The sequence below is a fragment of the Protopterus annectens genome, chromosome 6.part0, assembly GCF_019279795.1.
Source record: "Protopterus annectens isolate FY-2018-M chromosome 6.part0, PAN1.0, whole genome shotgun sequence".
NCBI classification, from domain to species: domain Eukaryota; kingdom Metazoa; phylum Chordata; order Ceratodontiformes; family Protopteridae; genus Protopterus; species Protopterus annectens.
In genome coordinates this window covers 1257690367-1257713125 of record NC_056737.1, presented here as the reverse complement: position 1 = coordinate 1257713125, position 22759 = coordinate 1257690367, and the positions used below count along the sequence as shown (strand labels likewise).

The following is a 22759-nucleotide window of genomic DNA, read 5'->3' as shown; positions in this document are numbered from 1 at the left end:
GATTATATAAAAAATGTTAGAGGTTTATAAGATGTGGTAAGTTAAAACTTTGGGACAAAAATTCACGGTCTTACAAAAGGGATATGTACAGAACTGAAATAAATTATTTTATAGTATCAGAGGATTTAGCTATAGGAAAAGGGGAAATAGTTGAAACAGGATTTCCTGCTCATCTTGCTATATGACTAGAGATGAAATAAAAAAGGAAATAGGCAAAGGAATAAAATGGATAAATGAAAATGCATGGAATGAAGAAGAAAAAAAGGTTTGTAATAAAGTTATGGAAAGCTCATATTACTATGAGAACATTTTATAAAAATTGCACTGAATGGTGGGTGATATTTAAGGAAAAATATATAAAAAAAGTTCACAATGGCAAAATGATGTGAGATAAAATAGAGAAAGAAAAATAAAATAATATGCATTAGAAAATTTAGAACATAATGATAAGACAATGAAAAATAATTATATGAAAGAAATCCAGAAAAAATTCAAGAATTGTTATGTAAGCAAAGATATTTTTTTAAAAGGAAAAAGAGAAGTATCGAGTTACTTAAGCAGATTAGTAAAGGAAGATGGTTGAGTAATGAGAAAAATAAAAAAAGTAAAAGGAGAAACAGAAAACTCTGGAAAAGATTATGAATAGTTTAATACAGTATGAACAAGAAATGTTTAAAAAAAAGTAGTGAAAAAAACGTGGAAAGTAAAAAAGTTAACAGAAAAACAGAATAAAGAGTTGGAAATGGAGATTTATTTAAATGAGCTAGATAAAGTAATAGGACAAGTAAATATAGATTCACCTGCAGGCCCAAATGGAATAGGGTATGAAATGTATAAAAATTTAAGGGATTGGCAAAACATTTTTTTAAAGATTCTGAATGAATGGTCAAATTAAGGTTTTATGGATAAAGAATTATGTAGTGGAATACTTACATCCATATGGGAGAAAGAAGATAGAAGACAATTAAAAATCTGGAGACCAATAGTATTGAATAATAAAAATCTTTATGAAAATAATACAAGAGAGATTTAAAACTAAAATGGGAAATATTATGGAAGATAACATATATAGTATAAAGGGGAAGGGTTGTGAATACTTATTGATGACAGAGATATTGTAGATGATATTATAAAGAGAAAAGAAGTGAAAATTATGATAGGAGACCTTAATAGGGCATTTGACACAATTGGACATAAAATCTTATGGGTAATAATGAAAAAATATAATATAGATGAGAAAGTTAGGAAATTATGTATGTCATCATATAGTAATAATAAAGTAAAAAATACTTGTAAATGGCTGGTTAAGCCAAGAGGTGCATATGAAGAGTGGTGTAAAACAGGGATGTCCAATGAGTTGTATACTCTTTGTATTAGTTATGAATATGAAATAAAGTACAAAATAAAGGAAATGAGGTATATAACACATGAAGGGTTAAGAATTCCAATTCTATTAACATATGCAGATGACATTATGATAATTGCAAAAAAAAAAAAAATTTGGATAAAAAAGTAATAATTTGAACAAATGAGTATTTAGAGATGATAGGGATGGTTAAATAAGGTGAAATGTAACAGTTTACATGATGTAGTAAAGATCAGGATGTATATTTTACAGTGAATGAAATTTCTTAGTTGGGTATTAAATCCTGGAATAAAGATGCAAGTAGAATTAAATGGTAAAAAAACAATAGAAAAATAAGTAAACATGTCTTTTCTAGAGAACATATAAATTATCATTCATAAAAAAAGCTTATTTGATTAATTCATTATTGATGGGAAAATAGCATACGTAGCAAGTGTATTTATGTTGCCAACAGTATTTGAAAAGGAATTATTGCAGATATTTTTTTTTCATTTATATGGGATTCTAGACTGAACCCAGTAAAAACAGGAGTTTGCATGTAAATATAAATAAGGAGGTTTAGGTTTAATTAACGCAGTGGTATATGCTGCTTCATTAAATTTGTACAAGTGTTAAAGTGGATAAATGAAAAAGATGAGAGATTAGTAGTAAAACCATATAAATACAAGTATGATAAATTTTGGGGTACGGTGAAAAAGAATGTATAAATAAAGACATAAAATGTTACCAAGAAAAAAATATTTTTGTGGAAAATAAAAACTGATAACAGAAAAAATATGGTATAAGAATTTAATGATAAAACATTACTATGTTAAAACCATGGAAACATTTAACAGATGAAAAAATTAAATCTGCAAAAAGAAGAAGTAAATGGTGTAATCAGAAAGTTGAATGTCAAGATTTTTTTGTGAAGACTACTAATAGGTAAATTGACGGTAAAAGGAAATATGCCATATAAAAAAAAGTGATAGAATACGTTTACATCGTGAAGAAGATGAAACTACAGAAAATGTGTTTTTGAAATGTAAACAGTAATAAATGTTATGGGAAAACTATGTAAAGAAGATTTTTTGAAGATATAAAACAAGTGAATAAAATAAATATGGATATATATTATAAGAACTGAAGTAAATAATATGTTAAAATAATAGATAAAAAGTTATTTTATGTTATATGTAAAATAAACACTGTTACAACTGCTAAAGCTTCCAATGGGAACAAAAACTGCAAGAAAAACCTTCGGCAGACCACCATGGCACCACAATGCAACTGTTAAAACCACAAATGTACAGAGTAAAACTGTAAAATGCAGGAATAAAAATCGGTCTGATAAGCACTTTCGGCTAATATAGTCTTCTTCTGATCTGAAGAAGGCTATATCAGCCGAAAGCACTTATTGGACAAATTTTTGTTCCTGCATTTTACAGTTTTACTCAATAAATTTGTGGTTTTAACAGTTGAATTGTGGTGCCGTGGTCTGCTGAAGGTTTTCCTTGTATTTTATGTTATATGGGTTACATGGAATGAAAGAATAAATGAAATTATGTTTAAAGGTAAATGATTTTGGCAACAATATTAAGTAAAATCAGATGATGATTATGGAAAAAAGAGTGGGGGCGGTCTAATAAGGATGAAGATTTAGCATGATTGTATAGGAAATTATGAATATGTGTAAATAGATTTGTATATTTATATGTTTATACATACATATTTGTAAATATGCAAACATTTTGTAAATAAGAGTTATTTTTGTATACAACTAAAGGACCCCTACTCTTCTTGAGAAGTGCTATGGGATCTTTTACACCCACTTGAGTTCCTACCAACTCAGTCTGAAAGGGCCTCGGTTTAACATTTCATCCAAAGGATGGCATGCCTAGGAGTGCATTACCCCCTCCTTACGCTGCACTGTACTGTCAATTATTAGAAAACTAATTCAAGTACCTGGCATGGAAATAGAACACACAGACTTCTATATCAAAAGTAAGTGTGTCATCTGTTGAGCTACTGAGACTGCATATAAAGATGTTAGTTTTCCAGTCCCCTCCGAGTAAAACAGCACTGATAAAGACAAACTGTACCACACAAATGAAGCAACATGAACTACCTAGCAGTCTGTTTCTGGTTTACTGAAATAATACCAAAACAAATAACTTCAATCTGAATGTTTTGAGGTAGCACCATACCTCTCAACTTATTTGATGAAAATTTCTGGATAAAACCATAAATTACTAGAGGATAAAGTCAGGAACTATTTTTAAATATCATTCTCACTTAAAAAGTTGTTAGAACATGTTTTTTCATTAATATGCATTTTGAACAATAAGAAATATAAAACTTTAATGACTTGAATTATTGACTGATTGTAATCATGAGTGATTTACCAGAAGATCAAAAATGTTAGGGACAGGACAAACATTAGAAGCAAAATCAGGAACATTCTGCAAAAACAGGGAATGCTGAAAGGTACAGGTAAGCACTCAAAAGGGAATGTCTTGTCACAATAACCCATTAAAGGATTTGAATACTTTTTGGATGTCCAGCATTTTAAATGATAGTTATGATTTTCTGAATATTAGTTGAACATGGCTCAGCAGACTGAGACAAAACTACACATCTTTAAAATTTTAAGCAGCGGTTTCATTTTCAGTTTGGAATAGGCTGACATTACCAGAACATCCACAGCACCAACGAGCAAAAGAAAGAAACTGCAGCTAAAGTCAACTTTCCATCCTCAAAATATGGAACCCTATACTACCTCTCATGAGGTGGAAGAAATGGACAAACTGTAGAACATTTACTAACAACTAGGGGGAGGTCACAGCATGCTTAAGGTGTTAATTTATACTTGTTTTATCACAAACCAAGTTCTTCAACCACTACACATGCTCAGGAAAACAATGCAAGTTGCATAAATCCAAGCCCCCAGATAGAGAAGTCAACCCCCCAATAAAAAAATACAGTTAACTCCAGTCAGCATCAAGCAATACAGGTAAGGCTTGCCACATCAACAAGCAAAAGAGTTAAAGAAATTACAGACACCTTCCATCTTTAAAATGTGGAATACTACACTATTTTATACAATGTGTAACAGCTGGGTAAGATGTGACACATTTACTAACAACTAGGAAAGAAGCTCACACCATGGTTATACTGTGGACTTTATATTTACAAGACATTCTTGATAACTCCCCCATTGCTTGCCAGAACAGCCACTTGGTTGCAAAGTAAAATATTTCCCTTTTACACTATTAAGACAAAATGTTATACAGCAATTGTAATATAATGTACTTTACCACACATCCAGCTGTTAAAACATTACAAACTTGAGAATACGTTGAAAAAGCCCAGCCCCACACACAAACACAGACAAAAACTAAGCAAATTTTTCTCATATTCTCTCATAATTTCTAATGTAACTAACAACTTTAGCCTTTCTTCCCATCTCAGTTATTGCTACTTCATTCTACCTACTACACTGACAATACTTTTATCTTTGACCTGCATGTGCACAAGCACATACGTACATACACACGCGCACACACACAATTACAGACACCTGTATGACTGTACACCTCTGACATTTGCTTGAGATCAAGTGAATGAATACATTTATAAATAAAGATCCAGATATGTATTGCAGCTCACTGATGTCACAGTCATACAGTTTAATTTTCCTCTGACCTCTCAACTTCTTGACTCAAGAATCAAAAACAATACAACCATACTACACGTAGCGAATATAGTAAGAGAGATAAAGTACTGGAAGTGGAATCTTCAGAAAAGGGTTGAAGCAAATTCCATAGAAAACAAAATGGGAATTGCGGGAACAATACATGCAGAACAATGTTTTGGAGGAGGAATGAGGTTTAAGGGACGGCAGGAATTGAATGAGCTATGTAACGTCTCACTAACAATGAGTGTACAGAAGATCATATCTGATGTATAACGCTTACAACTGAAAATATATAGTTCGTTTTCATTTATATAAATGTATGATTGCTTAAGTCATAAGTGATAATTCCTTAAATATAACTGTATATGCACAGGAGATACCAAAGTTTAATAATGCAGGAAACCTTTTATCACATCTCAAAATCAATAACAGAAAAATACTTTAACAGCCATATATATCCCACCAAGTAAAAACATTACCACTGTGAAAAATATCCTAAATTGGATATACCACTACATACAACATGAAACAATAATACTAGGATACCTAAAATACAGATTGGCAGATTATTAATAGGAAAACCCCATCTGAGTCCATAAACCTCTGACTGTATAGAAGATTATACAAGATGCAGAATGTTTGCAAATGAAAATAAATAAATGTACAACTGCCTATGTCACAGATGATAATTCAAAAAAGATGCTTCTTGTTTAAAAAAAGTAAAGGAATCACAAACAAGGAACAAAATCAGGAACAGCTTTTAAATACTTCCCTTATATACTTAAAAAAGTTGATAGAATAAGAAGCTTTGCATTATATGAAGGATACAATATATGAAAATCACATGCATGTCATTTAGGGACCATGATCTGCAACAATTTGCCAGAAACCACACATTTTTGAAGTAACAGACAAAATATATCTCTGGATAAAGCCAAAGATAATGAGGGGGACCAAGAAAAAGGTACACATTTTAAATATAAATTTATATGTTTGTTAACCAGGTAAGCCAAATGGTCAATGTGACCCAGGAGTACTGTCTGGTTAATGACTTGCTTCATGTCACAAAGTAAGCAAATGGAAGGTAAAGAATTCAAATGCTGTAACTCTGACTATAGGAAGCAGTTTGCCAACATAAGAGCCAGGCAGCTACAAATCACCTAAAATGTTAACATAACAATAAGGATTGAATGGACGTGCATTCTCTGAACAATACAAACTATAAAACTGTACTCAATGACATTACTGACTGACAGTAGGCCTTACACTTAACAGAAAAAAATAAGCTAAAATGGGACAGGACAAACATGAGACAAATCAGTGATGTTCAGCAAAATTAGAGACTGTTAACAGTCAAACTAAACTAATTCACTTAAAAATTTAATGGAACAACAGGTTTTGCTTTAACATGCATTTTTTCTAAGCATTTGACCGAGAAAAAACTATGGAACTCTAACAACTAGCATTACTGACCACCTGATAATCTCAGTGATTTTTAACCCTCTGTAATTTATCAGAAAATTAATATACAAGTGAAGGTTGTGCAGTTAGTGCACAGGACTAAGGCTCTAAGCTCTGTTAGTCAAGGGTACATGGTTTGATTCTTTCTACCTCCATTTGCCTACTGTGTGATTTTGAATTATTGCCCCTTCATTTTGTTGAAATGACAGAAAAACTAAAACAATGTGGCATATGTATGAGGCTAAATACTCGTACAGTTTCTGAATAAAAGCAGAGCAGTATTATAGTCAAATGGGGCCCTAAGCAGAGTAATAGATCAGAAAACCCACTCCCAGCAGCCATGCCAATATCCCGTTATTTGGCTGTCTCTTTCCAGTTACCATAAAACACTGTTGAAACCTCAGTGTGCATATTTTTTTACAATGATCAAAGAGATTTGAATTTAATTTAAAACATTTATTTAAAAAATTGCAGCAAAAACACTGACAGTCATTTGATAAAGCAAAACTTTCTCACAATGACAACAGACAGCACAAGAAACAGTATATTTCTCTTCCTTTTAAACCTCACAATTATTGAAAATGTATCTGGTCTTCCCTTAAACTGCAACAGACATGCAAGTGACTCATAGTCAAATAGTATACACCTGAAAGGTGCAGAAATTCTAAAGACAAGTATGTCAATGCATTTTCTACCAACTTGAGACAGCCTGCTGGACACAGGTTTCTCTTTTCAGGGGCAGTCTAGGAGCACTGTGTGGTGAAATTACTTGGTTAGACACACTAGAAAAAGGCTGAGGAATGAAAATCTGTACTATAGTAAGCAGCTCATAGCCTTAACTCATCCGCACTAAGCACCAAACTGTTAAGTCCAACACAGTGCAATTCATACCACTGTGCCTGAAAGAATACAAGCTAAATTAAAAATACATTCAGAGTTAATGTTATAACATTTAAGACTAAATACTGTGCAGTTTTTTTTTTCCACAGACACAAAAGCACACTGTCAAAAGTAGAAAAAAAAAAAACAAGGAAACCGAGGATCATACCTTAAGAACATGGCTCATATGATGAAGCCTACAATCTATTCCTTCCTTTACACTAAAACTTCTCTGGGAGACTGGATACATGCACAAGCACATACTCAGAGATGTGACCATCGATTACAACTTTTTGTATGACTGCATGCATTCAGATGTTTGCATACAAAAAATTAAAAAATATGTAAATAATGACAGAGAAATTAATTTCAGCTCATACTGTGAGAACCATACAGTGCATCCCATTGCACACCCCCATGCCCTCGCAAACTCTTAGCTCAAAAAACAATGATAAAAATCCAACAAACAAGAACAGATTTTAAATCTTTCTCTTATGTACGTAGAAAGTTGCATCAGCAAGCATGTTCTGAAGAACAAAGTCAGAACCTCACATGTGTGACATTATTTAGTGACTGTAATCTATAAACGCTTTGCCAAAAAGCCAAGCATTTTACATGGAAAAGACCAGTGATGGGAGTAATATATTACAATTTCTATTAACTAGTAATATAACTAGTTACTTTTTCAAAATAGTAACCAGTAATAGTAACATATTACTTTTTTTTAGTAACTAGTAACTTAAATGAGTTACTTTTGCTTAAACCAGTAGTTCTCAATGTGGACGATATAGCCCACTAAAATGTGATGGAAAACCACCAGGGCCCCTATACAGTATGGATAGTAATCCGATGTTAGGAGGTAATAGAAACTTTGAAGTGGCAATTTGGATAAAAAAATGACCACATAATGTTGGCACAACTCATAGGATGTAGCATTCATAATACATCATTAGAATTAGTCTGGAGCAAAACTGACTTCATTTTTTAGTACTACAAGGAGTTGAAAGCTAATAATGCCCAGACTTTGGCCCTGCCGTGGTACTGTGGGAACCTCACCCACTAAAAACATCCCCTAACAGTGGGACAACTCTAGTTTGCTAGAAATCATGTCCTTACCTTGCAGTATAATAAATGGCATTGGTTCTCCATAACACAGTCAATCAGAATCAAACTCATTAGTTGAACACCCGACGCCCCAACCCACTACACCAAGCAAGACTCTTCGGGTGGAGTTATGATCAACAAACTTTTGTCTTGGCAATTTTTTATGTTATGTTCTATTTCACATTCTTTTTGGGCTTCGATTTTTAGTTGCTGAAAATAGACAAAATGTGATAGGTTTATAGAGGTCTTGTGCTGCTGGCTGGTTTGGGTTAATTATCATCTGTGAGACTCTAGCTGTACAGACTAGTCTTCTTCTTCTCCTTTCATTTGTGCCCGTTAGGGATCACCACTGTGGATCATCAGTCTGCAGAACAAGTGGCAGTGGAGTTTTACATTGTTGAGCTGTCAGTCCAGCGCCCAACCTTCTTCAGAAAGCACATACATGCACACATTCACACCTTAGGCCAACTTAGAATGTCTAATCCACCTGCAGCATGTCTTGGGAATGTGGGAGGAAACCAGAGCACCCTGAGGAAACCCACTTGAACACAGGGAGTGTAGATCATAGTATGTGTGTTGTACTTTTAAAGCTACACAAGCAGAATGCCATTTTGTATAAGCAGCTGGACTGAAAGCATGTATGTGTGTAGCAGTCAGTCAAGTTAGATAGTTCATTTAAGTTTTATGTTCGAGTCATCCATCCTGATGTGTTTGTGTGTAATAAATATCTTAAATGAACACCCAAGCCTCATTGTCTTATTTGAATAAGCGTGTGACATGGTGTCAGAATGGGATCTGAAGTCAAAACTTCTTAAAACCATGAGGCCAACAGTCAGAAATGGAGGAATATACAAAAGTGGCTCAAATGACTCAAACGGGTCAGAAAATATTTCCAGGTACTTAAACTCGTTTAAATGATTTTTCCCTCTATGAATATAAAGGGAAGCATTCCAAACCAATTACCGAATAAACAAAATGTTCAAAATTGCAACACATTGAGAAAAGTTCCTGAAATAATTATGAAACCATTTAAAACAATATCTGAATCGCATAAAATGTTTGAAAAAGAGAAAACTGTATTTTTTCACAATGTACTATTTTTTTCACATTAACTAAAGCTGTTCAAAGTAGCTAAAGTGTGCAAAGTGCTGGCAGTGTGTGCAGTATTACAGTACAGTCTATTCAAGAGTACAGTTATTTCAGAGAGTCTGCTGTGCAGATTAATATAATTACAAGTACCTGGTGTGTGTTTGACACTTATTTGGCATGGCAGAGGGAATTCACAGACCTGGTCCACTTGTGTTTTATAATAATATTGCTGAAAATTGGAGTGTGTTTGAGCAAGAATATATTTTCATACAGGCTGCTTTTTTTGATGAAGACGCATGGACAAAAGCATTTATTCTGTTCAATTTAGCTTATTCAGAAGCCACTGAGAGAGAACGTTCATTTGTATATACACCTGCTGTTTATGCAGAGGAGGGGGAAGACCACCATACTGTGGTACAGACAGAAACGGGGGAAGACCTGGAGTGCTTACAATGCAAGTTTAGAGAAATGTGCAACCCACAAACGAATGTTACAATGGAAAGGCACATATTTACACAAGAGATAAAAAGCTTGTTGAAACTTTTGCAGCATACATATTTGAATTGAGAAACAAGGCAAAAACGTGCAGATTTGGTGACTGAGAGATGAGTTGATAAAAGAAAAGCTTGTGTATGGTGTTAATAATGATGCAGTGAGAAAGATTTTGCTTCAAGACAGTGATTTAACTTTAAGCAAAACCATAGAGATTTGTCAGATATATGACCTTACAGAAAAGTACACGGATATGCTTATGAATGAGAAGAGCTTGCTCGCAGCTTCTTTCAGCATGAATGTTGACAGTATGCAGCATGAGGTTAACAGATATAGGCAAAAGGTTGTGGCTCCCACAATGAAACCCAGGGCAGCAAAACTTAGGGATGGTACAGCAAAACCCATGGTAAACCTCAGTCAACTGTCGTAATTGTGGAGGCAGTCATGAACCTAATTGAGAAAAGTGTTTAGCTTTTGGTCAGCAATGCCACAGATGTAAAAAGTGGAATGATTTCAGAAAGCTTTGTAAATCTAAAGAGGCACATTATTTTATTAAGAGAGAGCATTCCAAGAAGCAAGTAAATCAAGTAGAAAGCTTCAACCCTACTTATGTTGATGGTGTCTCTGCACTTGAGGAAAAGGTTAATGCAATAGATTTATTGGAAAAGAACACAGTATTTTGTACTGTACTGATGAATGAGACAGTTGTAGAGTTCAAGGTTGACACTGGTTCAAAGTGCAATGTTATGTCAGCAGAAATATTTGCTAAGGTAAAAGCTGGTGAAAAACTTGATTTGGCAAAGTGTGCATAGCTTGTTGCTTGTGGTGGTGAAGAGATTCAAACTGAAGGCTCAGCAGTGCTTTCATGCTATTCAGTTGGGAGCAGCCATGACTTGTGGTTTTACATAGTCAAAACACAAGTGCAGCCATTGTTAGGCTTCAAAGATAGTTTGAAAATGGGACTGATTTCATTAAATAAGGAAGTCCACCATGTAAGCATCAACAACAACAAAGAAGGTTTTACACAGAATATTTTTTTTTGAATATGCTGCTATTTTCAATGATAGGCTTGGCAAAATCCCAGCTGTGTACTCCATGAAGTTAGACCACTAGGTAAGCCTAGTTGTAAGACCAGCAAGGACGGTTCCAGTAGCAATGCAGGGCAAAGTAAAAGCAGAGCTAGACAGAGTGGCACATTTAGGAATATTTTTTCCAGTAGAAGAACCAACTGAATGGGTATCCTCCATGGTAGTAGCTCATAAGAAAAGCTCAGATGACATTTGAATATGAATTGATCCAAGAGATTTGAACAAAGCACAGAAAAAACCTCATCATTCAATGTGTACAGTTGAAGAAATTGTTGCTCTCATTCCAAATGCCACCTTTTTTCTGTCTTAGATGCAGAAAGTTCTATTTGGCAGATTTTACTTGATTGAAAATCCTCCTTGCTAACCACTTTCAGTACACCATTTGGAAGGTACATATTTTTGAGAATGTAATTTGGGATAAATTCTGCCAGTGAAGTCTTTCATCGTGCAATGGAGCAATTTTTTTCTGGTTACCCATGTGCTGTTCTGATATTCTTGTAAGAGGCAATGGTGAAGCTGAACATGATAGAAACCTCAGAAAAGGTCTAGATCATGCTCATGAATCAAACTGAATCCTCAGAAATGTAAATTCAGGCTAAAGGAAGTTACTTATGTAGGTCATTTGTTTACCAGTTTAGGCTTACAACCAGATTCATCCAAGCAAGCTGCAATTCTCAAGATGCCAGCTCCAAACAATGCCACATCTTTACAACATTTTCTTAGCATGGTCAACTATTTAGGCAAGTTCATTCCTGATTTAAGTGAGCTTTCAGCACTACTACAAGAGATGACATGCAAAAATGCAACTTGGTCCTGGCTGGACCACCACCAAACAGCGTTTGATGTCCTGAAATAGAAAATTACCAATTCACCCACTTTGAGATATGATGTTCATAAACCTGCAAATCTTTCCTGTGATGCTGCAAAATATGGTCTTGGTGCAGAATTTTTCAAGAGGGCAGACCAGTAGCCAATGCATCTAGAACTCTAACAAACTGAGATGCAGTATGCACAAATTGAAACAAGAGCTTTTGGTAATAGTGTCTGCATGTTCGAAGTTCAATGATTATATTTATGGCCGACCTATCCAGACTGAAACTGATCACCAACCTCTGGTCACTAGTTTGACAAAACCAATGCACACAGCTCCAGCTAGATTGCAATGGATGATGTTAAAAGTGCAAAAGTACAATTTCAATATGATTTACACAAAAGGAAAACTTCTTTATCTAGCTGATACTTTATCCAGATCACCCAGACAAACCAATTACCAGCATGACAATGAAAAAGCTGATTTTTGAAGTTATGGAAATGAGAAATTTTTCTTCCATACATTTTGATGAGCTTAGAAATCACAAAGCTTCCAATCCAATTCTCCAGAAGCTGAACCATTTTATCAGTCACGGATGGCCAGTAAAACAATGTTTACCACTAGATGTGCAGCAGTATTTTTTTATACTGAGACAAGATTTTGATGGAAGATGGTATCATCATGAAAGGTCCAAAAGTGGAAATTCCAAAATTCTTGCAACAAGAGTACATGAAAGTCTTGCATCGAGGTCACCCAGGAACTGATTCTACCAAAAGAAGGGTGAGAGGACTAGTATTTTGGCCTTCTATGTCAAAAGATATTGAGAAGGAAACATCAGCTTGTTCAATTTGTAATAGTACTAAACCACAACAACAAAAAGAACCACTTCAGCTAAGCTAGATTCCTGAACTACCTTGGTCAACAGAAGCAACAGATATTTTCAAACGGAATGATCAACATTATTTGGTATTAGTAGACTCTTATTCAAATTAGTTAGAGATTGACCTACTGCCTAACCTAACTTCCAGTACTGTCATTATGAAATCAGAGACATTTTTCTGTCCATGGTAGTCTGCAGAAAGTCGTTTCTGACAATGGTGCACAGTTTACAAGTCAGCAGTTCAAAAGATTTGCTGAGAAATGGGACTTTGTTAATGTTACTAGTAGTCTTGAGGGTCCATAATCTAATAGCTTGGCTGAACGTGCAGTTCAAACTGTGAAACAGTTGTTGGAGAAATCCAGAAGAGATAAAACTGATATTTTCTCAGTTTGCTTAATCACAGAAACATTCCTCGAGACAATTTACTTGGCTCACCTGGTCAGAGATTGATGTTGAGACAAACCAGAACTACACTACCAGTCAGTAAGAATTTGTTGATGCCAAATGCTAAAAACAACAAAGCAGTAAAAGCTCAACTCATGAAAAAGTGTTTGTCACAGAAATTAAATTATGACAAAACCAGCAAACCTCTCAAACCATTAAAAGAAGGAGAGATAGTGAGGATGCAGACAGCAAAAGGTTTTGATCAAGTAGGACTTGTGAAAAATCTGTGTGTGGAACTGAGATCATACATCACTGAGTCACAAGGTATGGAAATTAGGTGGAATCTGAAATATTTATTGCTGGTGTCTGAGCCAGTGTTACAGCATCTTGTCTGTAAATTAGACTCAAATTCTCAGAGTATGCTATTGAATGCTCCTGTTCCAGAGAACAAATCATCTTCTGTTCCTGTTCCTGAAAGTGTTCCTGAAGTACCTAATGAAGAGCATTCTCCAGTAACTGTCCCTTTTGCTAAACTCACTACTGATTATTATATAACAAGTTCAGGTCGTATCTCAAGACCTAATCCTAGGTACAGGTTCATACTTGTAGTGATAGCCTGACATTTATAAACACGTTATAAATAAAACAGTTTCAATGAAATGGCCTGACTGTAATTTGCAAGTAAAGATCCTCCACGTCTCAGACAACCACTCTGCGAATGGTAACACAGTCTTTACAATCAACATTTGAAATTCTTTGTTACATTAAACTGACTGAGACTTGGAACATACAAAAATAATAACCAGGACTTGTCATTTGTAGAGGACTATAATAAATTTGGAATAAAAAAAATTCTCTACTTTACTGAGACAGAAATCAAAATATACACTGGTAGGGCTTTGGGTCCTGATCTTGAGCGACAAGAAAAACAAAAACAAAAAAATAAAGCTATTTATTTAAGCCCACAGAAAGTATGAAGGGAATCAAATAGCCAGGAAGAGAGACTTTATTTGGCCTGTCAACAGCAAGTGCTTAGTTGAAATTGTTTCAGTTGTTGTTGTCTTTCGGCTTTTCCCGGTTAGGGGTCGCCACAGCGGAACTCTGGTCCGCTAATGATTGGCAGTAGATTTTTGACGAACGCCTAGGTGCCAGCTCGATGTTCAACCTTCAACGAAGGCACGCCCATTTACGCACGTCTTTCGAACGCCCACCCAACCACGAGGAGGACATGCAGACTCCACACAGAAGGCACTCCAGCTGAGAATCAAATGGGAGAACCTCTTGCTGTGAGGCAACAACGCTACCACTGCACCACCGATGCTTGATTGTGATGTTCCAAATAGTTCTTTATGTTCTCGCCCATCTTGTAGACATAACGAGGTTTCTCTCCAATAATATCAGAGAGAGTCTGATCCACCAACATTAAATTCCAATATTTATTTAATATACTTTTTACTTGCCCAACCTCTAGACAATACCTGAGAATACATGAACGTTGGTGTTTGTCACTTACTTGATCGGCCCTTCATCCAATAATTTGGGTAGTATTACCAACAAGCTGTGACCCCAATAAGGGTTTGTACTTCAATCCCCGTTCCTGTATAACATACTGCTTAACATTGTTCAGCATTTCAATCTTATAACCCATTGTTTCAGTAAAGTAAAATAAAGAGGGTGCACAGTTAGAACTGTACTTGTGGGGAGTACAAAAGACTAGCTTGCAATAGTGAATAAATAACATGATTATGAGTGACTAACTTCACCTGCTGGTATCAAGCGTATTATTTTAAAGTTCTAGAGATGGTGAACAAAGCCATGTGATCAGCTACGAATTACTGCAACAATGGCTTCAGTTGCCATAGTGCTGAAGTTACTCAGGACCTTCCACCACTTATGTTCTCTTGTTGGTCTAAGTGGAACAACTGATCTTGAGAGCAGAAGCTGCAGAATTTGTCCTCAGACACACACAGGTGAAGGTGTCTTCCAGTACTGAGAAGGTGAAAAGGGGAAGAACTGGGCTCGATGAATAGCCATGGAACATGTAAAACTCCTCTTCCTTTATAAAGAAAACAGAGGTTCTTTTTCTTTTCTGGACAGCGCAGTGGTGCAGTGGTAGTGTTGCCGCCTCACAGCAAGAGGTTCTCCAGTTTGATTCTCAGCTGGTGTGCCTTCTGAGTTGGGTTAGCATGTCCACCCTGCGTTCGTGTGGGTTTTCTCCCACATTACAAAGGCATGCATCTGCAGCATTTCTTCTCAGGCTTCCACTGAAAATTGGGTTTATTCCAAGTCGGACTTTTTCCAGTAAACAAATGTTAAATAAATAAAAATATAAATACATTTTCTTTTCCCTTCAAAAGCTAGTGAAGGTAGTTGCAAATGTGTAGCCTCAACTAGTTCTGTAGAGAGACTATACAAGACCTACACTAGTGGTACTGACACTTGAGAACAGGAACAGTTTCACCAACTTGTAGCCAGATATACAATATTAAAATATTATTCAGTGAAAAGTTTATAAAAAAAGGCTTGAATCTGCAGAGCTGCAAACGTTGGTGGTTTCAGACATACTTAATCTCATAAAACATTTTTATGTCCTTTGACAGCACATTTGGAGAAGTGCACCTTGAATTTTTTTCAAAAGGCATTTCACGTCCTGCATGGAAGAAAAAGGACTCCTACACATAAAGATCAACAACAGTCTGTGGTTCTGAAGTCTGGCCTTCAACTGGTGTTAGTAGTTTATTTTTAAAACTGACTAAACCAATGCAATGATGTGGGGAAAACAGGTGACTCCCATTAGAAAACCCAAAAGCAGGATTTCTTGCCACTCAGATGGGAAGCTGCTAAAGATGTATCACTGAATTCAAAGAGAACTAGCTTCTTTTTAGTTTCTCGAATACTGCTTCTTTATTCTGAGAAACAACTTGTTTCCTCCATTTTGGAAGTAGCAAATTGCTATTGTAAATGTTTAATATGCTTTGCCCTACTTTATAGGATTTAGAAAGCTTTTAGAGTTCTTTTAATCTCATTTATGTTAAATGGGATTGTGAAGTATTAAGTCTTAATCTGGTAAAAAGAAAAAAAAAGAAGGTATGTACTCACCATAATGTTCCATGTTTGTTGTCCGGTATCTCGCCTTCAGTCTTGCTGGTTGGAATCGGAGCCAAACCTCGGCTCTGACTCGGCCACATACCAAAGTTCAAAATTTTCAACTGGCTCGAGGCTACAACCTATCCCATGATGCTTAGAGTCTGCTCCCCAGATATCGTTTGATTCCCTAGAGTATGCTAACATAAAGAAAGGAAAAATTTATGAAATATATTAGTTATAAAGGTAAAGAAGGAAGAAGGGAATCAGACCATATTTGCCAATTGTAAAGTCCTCTAGATTCTCCAGGAGGGGGGAAGGATGGGTGGGGATGCATGAATGAAGGCGAGATACTGGACAACAAACATGGAACGTTATGGTGAGTACATAACTTCTTTATATTGTTGTCCTATCTCGCCTTTTACTCTTGCTGGTTGGGACAGAGTCCCCAGCACCTTTTCTTGGGTGGCTCAAGGGAATAAACTCTTCAGGACAGTGGAACCAAAGGATGCCACATCCACTTTGTAATGCGAGATAAAGGTGTGAGGATTAACACAAGTAGCAGCAGCTAATTGAATCCGATGGAAGTCTGGAATGAAAAGCAATGGAAGCAGACACCACTCTAGTTGAATGTCCTTTTACTTTCTCTGGCGGTTCTTTATTATGAGAATTGTAGACATAGGCGATGGTCTCAGTAAGCCATTTGGACAAAGTAACTTTTGAGACTGCCAAGCCTTTTTTGTTTTCTGCATAGGAAACAAACAACTAATCTGACTTTCTGATATCTTTGGTCCTGTGCAAGTAAAAATGCAACTGTCTATGCACATCCAATTGGTGAAGCTTATATTTTGCCTTGTTGCCATAGCTAGGAAAAAACACAGGCAATTTTATAGATTGGTTTAAATTTGCTTCAGAACAAACTTTTGGTAAGAAGGAATGATTTGTTCTGAGGAAAACCCTATCTTTGTGGAAAATCAAATATGGAGGATGGACAGACAAAGCTTGCAACTCTGAAACTGTCCTAGCTGAAATAATTTCTGTTAGAAAGACTGTTTTGCAAGATAAGAATACTGGTTTGAAGCGAGGAAGGATCGGAGATGATATTTTATTTATTTATTTTATTTTATTTGCTGATAATACTAAATTTAGATCCCATGGGGGAGGAGGTTCTCTTAAGGGTGGTCTTAACAGAAAGGTACCCCTGAGGAAAGCTTTGCATAATCTATGGGGCATTACATTGGCTCCGAGGTCTCCACATGATAATTTGATACAGCGGCTAATTGTACTTGAACAGTGGCCACCGCTGCTCCTTGATTAAAGACTTCTGTTAGAAATTCCAAAATTGAAGGTATAGGGGCTGTAAAGGGATCCATGTTTTTTGTCTGCTCAACAAGAGAACCTCTTCCATTTGCTTGCGTAAAGTTTCGTAGTCGTCTTTTTGTGTGAGGAAACCAGAATGTGACGTACTGCAGGGGATAATTCTGGAAGCGTGGATAAAATTGGAAATGGAGTAACCAAGCCGTCAGCTTGAGGCTCTGAAGAACAGGATGGAGTGTGCCTGACTGATGCATCAGAAGATCCGGCACTGGGTCCAGGATCCACGAGTCCTCCTGAAGGTGGGGCCAAAGGAAGGGGAACCAAATCTGATGAGGCCAATAAGGAGCAATGAGAATTAACCTGCGACTCAACGGCTTGGCTTTCTGAAAAACCTTTGGAATAATTGGAAATGCAGGAAAAGCATAAAGTCGTCCCGGGGGCCAATTGTGGACGAGTGCATCCCTCGGTGACTCTCCCAGAGGGGAAATGAGGGCAAAGCAGTTGCTGCATTTGGCATTGAATGGAGTGGCAAACAGGATGCAGCAAGACTGGCCCCATTTGCGAAAAATTTGATTTGCAACTTCCTGATTTAGGGACCACTCGTGAGGCATGAGAATTGCTCTGCTTAAGCCTGTCTGCTATTATGTTGATTTCCCCAGGATGTGTGTTGCCGTCAGAAAGCACTGAGAAGAAATTGCCCATTGCCAAACTCTCTGGGCCTCTCGACATAGGGGATAGGATCTGGTTTCCCCCCTGTTTGTTGATGTACCATACTACCAACATTTTGTCTGTCTGAATTGCAATAGTCCCCATGGGAAGAGAGTTCTGAAATTCTTTTAATGCCAGAAGCACCATCCTCATCTCTAGGACATTGATATGCAAATGGTACGCGTGATCTTTTCAAACCCCATGGACAGTCTGTCCCCCCCACCCTATCTGGGATGCATCCGTGGTTACTCTAGCAACAGGTTGGGGAAGTACAAACTGTCTGCCCATTGTTACCTGAGTGAATTGAAGCCACCATTGTAGGTCCCCCTCTTGCAGGCATCTGTAATGACAATCTTGTGAGACATGAGAAACTCCTGTATGGACCAATGAGCAAAGAGTAGCCACTGTAATATCCTCATGTGTAGTTGTGCCAGAGGGACTAGTGTTATCGCCACTGCCATTGAGCCTAAGACCTTGAGGACGAATTTCGCTTGTACCTTTTTCTTTTTGAGTAGGATAGATACTTGACTGTGTAGCGATTATATTCTCTCTTGAGGCAATTTTGCTACCATATCATGTGTGTTTAAATCTGCACCTATAAAGGTAATACGCTGTGATGGCAACAAGGCATATTTTTCTCTCTTGTCCGATTTTGAGGCCTAATTACCTTCTTCAAAAGGGCCTTTCAACAAACCCCCTCAAAATGAGTTTATTTTTTCTCTCCTGTAAAACCCTTGCACTAAAGCCATGACAAATGGAGCAAGAGTCCTGGAGATGGACTGCTCCTAGACAATACACACAACTTGTGTGTCCATCCATTACAGACGTTTTCTGAGTGCACGAATCGCACTTTTTAAAACCAGATTGTCTCGATTCCTTAACAGATTCTTTACACATCTTGTAAACCAACTACGAGCAACAGCAACAACAGCAGCTAACAATAACTACAATCACTACAATAACTGCAATAGAAAGAAGGATAAAGACATTTTTTTTTTTTTAGTAAGGAAAGGGGTGGGAGGAGGACCAGTCTCCAAGTTAAACATCTGTCTCCTCCAACCCGAGGAGATGCCTCTAACTTAAACGTGACTCTTTAAGAAAAGGGGAAGAAGCCCTGAAGAAAAAAAGGGGGCTAAAGAGAAAGAATCATCTAACTTAAATGGATAATTTACGGGGAATAGGAGAAAAAGAAGGGCCCAAAGAGAGCAGCTGAAGACACGCCTAAGTAATAAAGCAACACACACACATGAGCAATCTACTTGGACTGGGAAGGTATAATAGAGTCCAATAGGAAGATATTGTGAAAAAAAGTAGTAAAAGATATACAATAAATGTAATTACTAGCCTGAGCCAGCGAAGGCAATCCCGATGCTTCAAGCAACAAATCAGATCTGGGGAACAACCGCTAAGCACCATGGGATAGGCTGCAGCCTCGAGCCAGTTGAAGCTCTCAAGCTTTGGTATGCGGCTGAGTTGGAGCCAAGGTTCAGCTCCAAACACAACCAGCAAGAATTAGGACAAGATAGGACAATATAACATCAATGGTTTAAGCCTCTGAGATGTTTTTATGCTAATTTGTCTAATGAAGCACACTTATTGATGGATTTGGATGGGAAAGAATTTATCCTTAAATGGTAAATGAAAAAAATAGCTGTAAGAGTGAAGCCTTCTTTTATTGAAAATAACAGGAATAAGGCTTAGCAGCATACTTACAAAGTACAAATATAGCAGAGTGACTAACGGTTTCAAAGTTGTTAAGATCAACTGATCTGAACCCATACCAATGTATCTTATAAAGCAACTACACATATATAAAGAAGTCAGTATTAACACAAGTACTTCACTTCCACTACTCAAATGTAATCAGGAGAAATGGATGAGTTAACAGCAAATTCATTCCTGGTTTAGCACCCTTGCTCCTCTTGGATAGGACCAACATGTAAATGCTTTGCTTATCTCTGGGTTATTCCTACTTAAATAGAAGGGCTAAAAAATCCATGGCTTCTAAAGTTCCTCATAGAGCCCAGTACGCACTTATAAACCTGTGAAAACAGGTGTGAACAGGGGGACCATGCAACTATGAAAACATGTGGAGAATTAATACAGCTTCACTGGTGAACAACCCAAATATTACATGTTGCTGCTACAGTGATCTCCCCGGGTAATATAAAGTGGTATTCTACTTTATACAATAAATAAACAGATCTGATGTAAAGATGCCGAAGTTGTTTAAGGCTAATCAAAAAAATGGAGTGACTGCTAAATAGAGAAATCAGAGCAGCCTACATGCAGGAGTTTTATACATGTCCCCTATTCTAGTTCTCAGTTTCTTCATTAATATAACTATTTTTCCTGTATCTGGATAAATCTAGACCTTATCGGTTTCCTGCTACAATTAAAAACTCTGAGAAACTTCTGGGCTTATGAGATAAAGAACAAAACCAGTCAAAGAAGATACGTGAAATCAACTTAAAAATCTCACCTACCTCTGCTTCAATGTAAGGAAATTCAGATACTAGCCGCTTCCCAACAACAGGCCACCTCTTTCCAGTAACACGAGCCATTTTTGCCACCTCAAAGGCTTTATCCCCGTAAGTTAATGCCAAATGCTGAGCAACCTGAAAAAATAAGGACAAAGCTACATTTATTTTATTTTTTAATGTATACTTTCATCTTTCTGAATTAAAATTTCCCAGCATCACACAGCAGCTGACAGCAGTACTACAAACTGCTGTGGCTCCATTTTTATTAAACACGAGTGAACCAAATCAGCTGAATCAACAAATGTGTAAAGCATCTGTGGAATTCTAATGGAAACAAATATGAATAAAAAGATCAGTAGCACTAATTAGAGACATATGAATAGCAATTTATCCACACTCACTGGAAAGATCAACTGTACTTTAACACTATTAACTCAAAAAGACTAGTAAGCACAGTGACGCTGTTCACAAATATGTGGCCGCATTTATTAAAGAAGTTTATAAAGGTCTAGCACAATACAGGCAAGTATGATACACCACAGAAATGCAAATAAATATATTTACAGTAAAGGATGGATCCTGTATACAATAATAACAAAGAAAAAAATAACAAAATCTATACAGATTTTTCAATATTTGTTGGCAGATATAGAACTGTTTGGTCCCTCATTGGTTGTCAGGAAGGAAAAGCAGAAATTTCTGTTTTAAAAGGATCACTGAGGAAAATGAGATTTCTATAAGACAGTCTTAGTAGCCATGTACTTTTAGATCAAAGTTTTAAAACAGTGTCACTTTTCCATTTCTGCATTACAGCTTTATCATCACCTATAAATAAATTTCACGCTTGCATCAAACCTTCCTATCCCACAGATAAAAGAAGCAGTCCACGGGTGGGCAGTCTAGCAAAAAGGATTAAGGCTATGAGATTCATCCTGCAGTCCTGCATTTTATTCCCTCAGTTTCAATTAGCCTACTTTATGACTTAAAGCAAGTCACTTAACTAGAGAGAGAGAGAGTTTCCAAGCTGCCTCTCCTATGGGTTAAAAATAAATAAATACAAAGTTGCCTAGGTGCTGTGCCTGCTGCCATGTCCTCTTGGTGATCTTAACTCCTTGCTTCCTACAAAAGTGTACTCACCAGGAAAGCAGAGTTCCTAAGTTTCCTGTAAGAGTACACTCATCTTTACAAAAGACTTCCTTATACTCCTGAAATTAGTTTACTTGTCAATGTTTTCAAAGTCTAAAATCTGGGCCTGTGGTAGAGAACGCCTAAAACTAAGGCAGCAAGGTGGCATCTACAAGCTGACATGATCTGCTAAGCATTCCTACTGAAATGGTCATGATGGTCTGTCCACAGCTAGAGTTAAGGAACGTTTGCAAAACATAATGAAAAACGTGTCATATTTTCCATGCTTACATTAATAATGCAATATCCGCGGTGGTGCATTGGTAGCGTTGTTGCCTCACAGCAAGAGGTTCTCCCATTCGATTCTTGGCTGGAGTGCGGGAGTGCCTTCTGTGTGGAGTCTGCATGTTTTCCCATTGGTTGGGTGGGTGTTCGAAAGACATGCGTAAATGGGCGTGCCTTCGTTGAAGGTTGAACGTCGAGTTGACACCTCGGCGTTCGTGAAAATCTACTGCCAATCATTAGCAGAACGGAGTTCCGCTGTGCGACCCCTAACCGAGAAAAGCTGAAAGACAAACAACAACATTAATAATGCAATAAAAGTGTGTGACACTATCATACTGGTGGTGGTCCATTCAAGCAGTAGGTGTTAATAGAACAAAAAAAGTGACATTAAAACATGGTGGGCAATGTGAAGACATTCTTCAAATAAGTGCCTGCTGGTTACAGAGATATGATTAGCTATATCGTCATACCTGCATTAATTTCATAAAAGCTGTGTGACCAAGTGAAGAAATGGTACCATCTTATAC

General features: G+C 36.7%; 1 protein-coding gene across 1 annotated transcript in view; it reads right to left on the bottom strand.

The window, feature by feature from the left end:
• Positions 1-22759, bottom strand: part of GPD2 (glycerol-3-phosphate dehydrogenase 2) — a 2212620-nt gene that overhangs the window by 699280 nt on the left and 1490581 nt on the right. The window contains exon 11 of the mRNA XM_044073653.1: positions 20826-20957. Coding sequence (XP_043929588.1) covers positions 20826-20957 — 132 coding nt within the window. The remainder of the gene's footprint in view (positions 1-20825; positions 20958-22759) is intronic.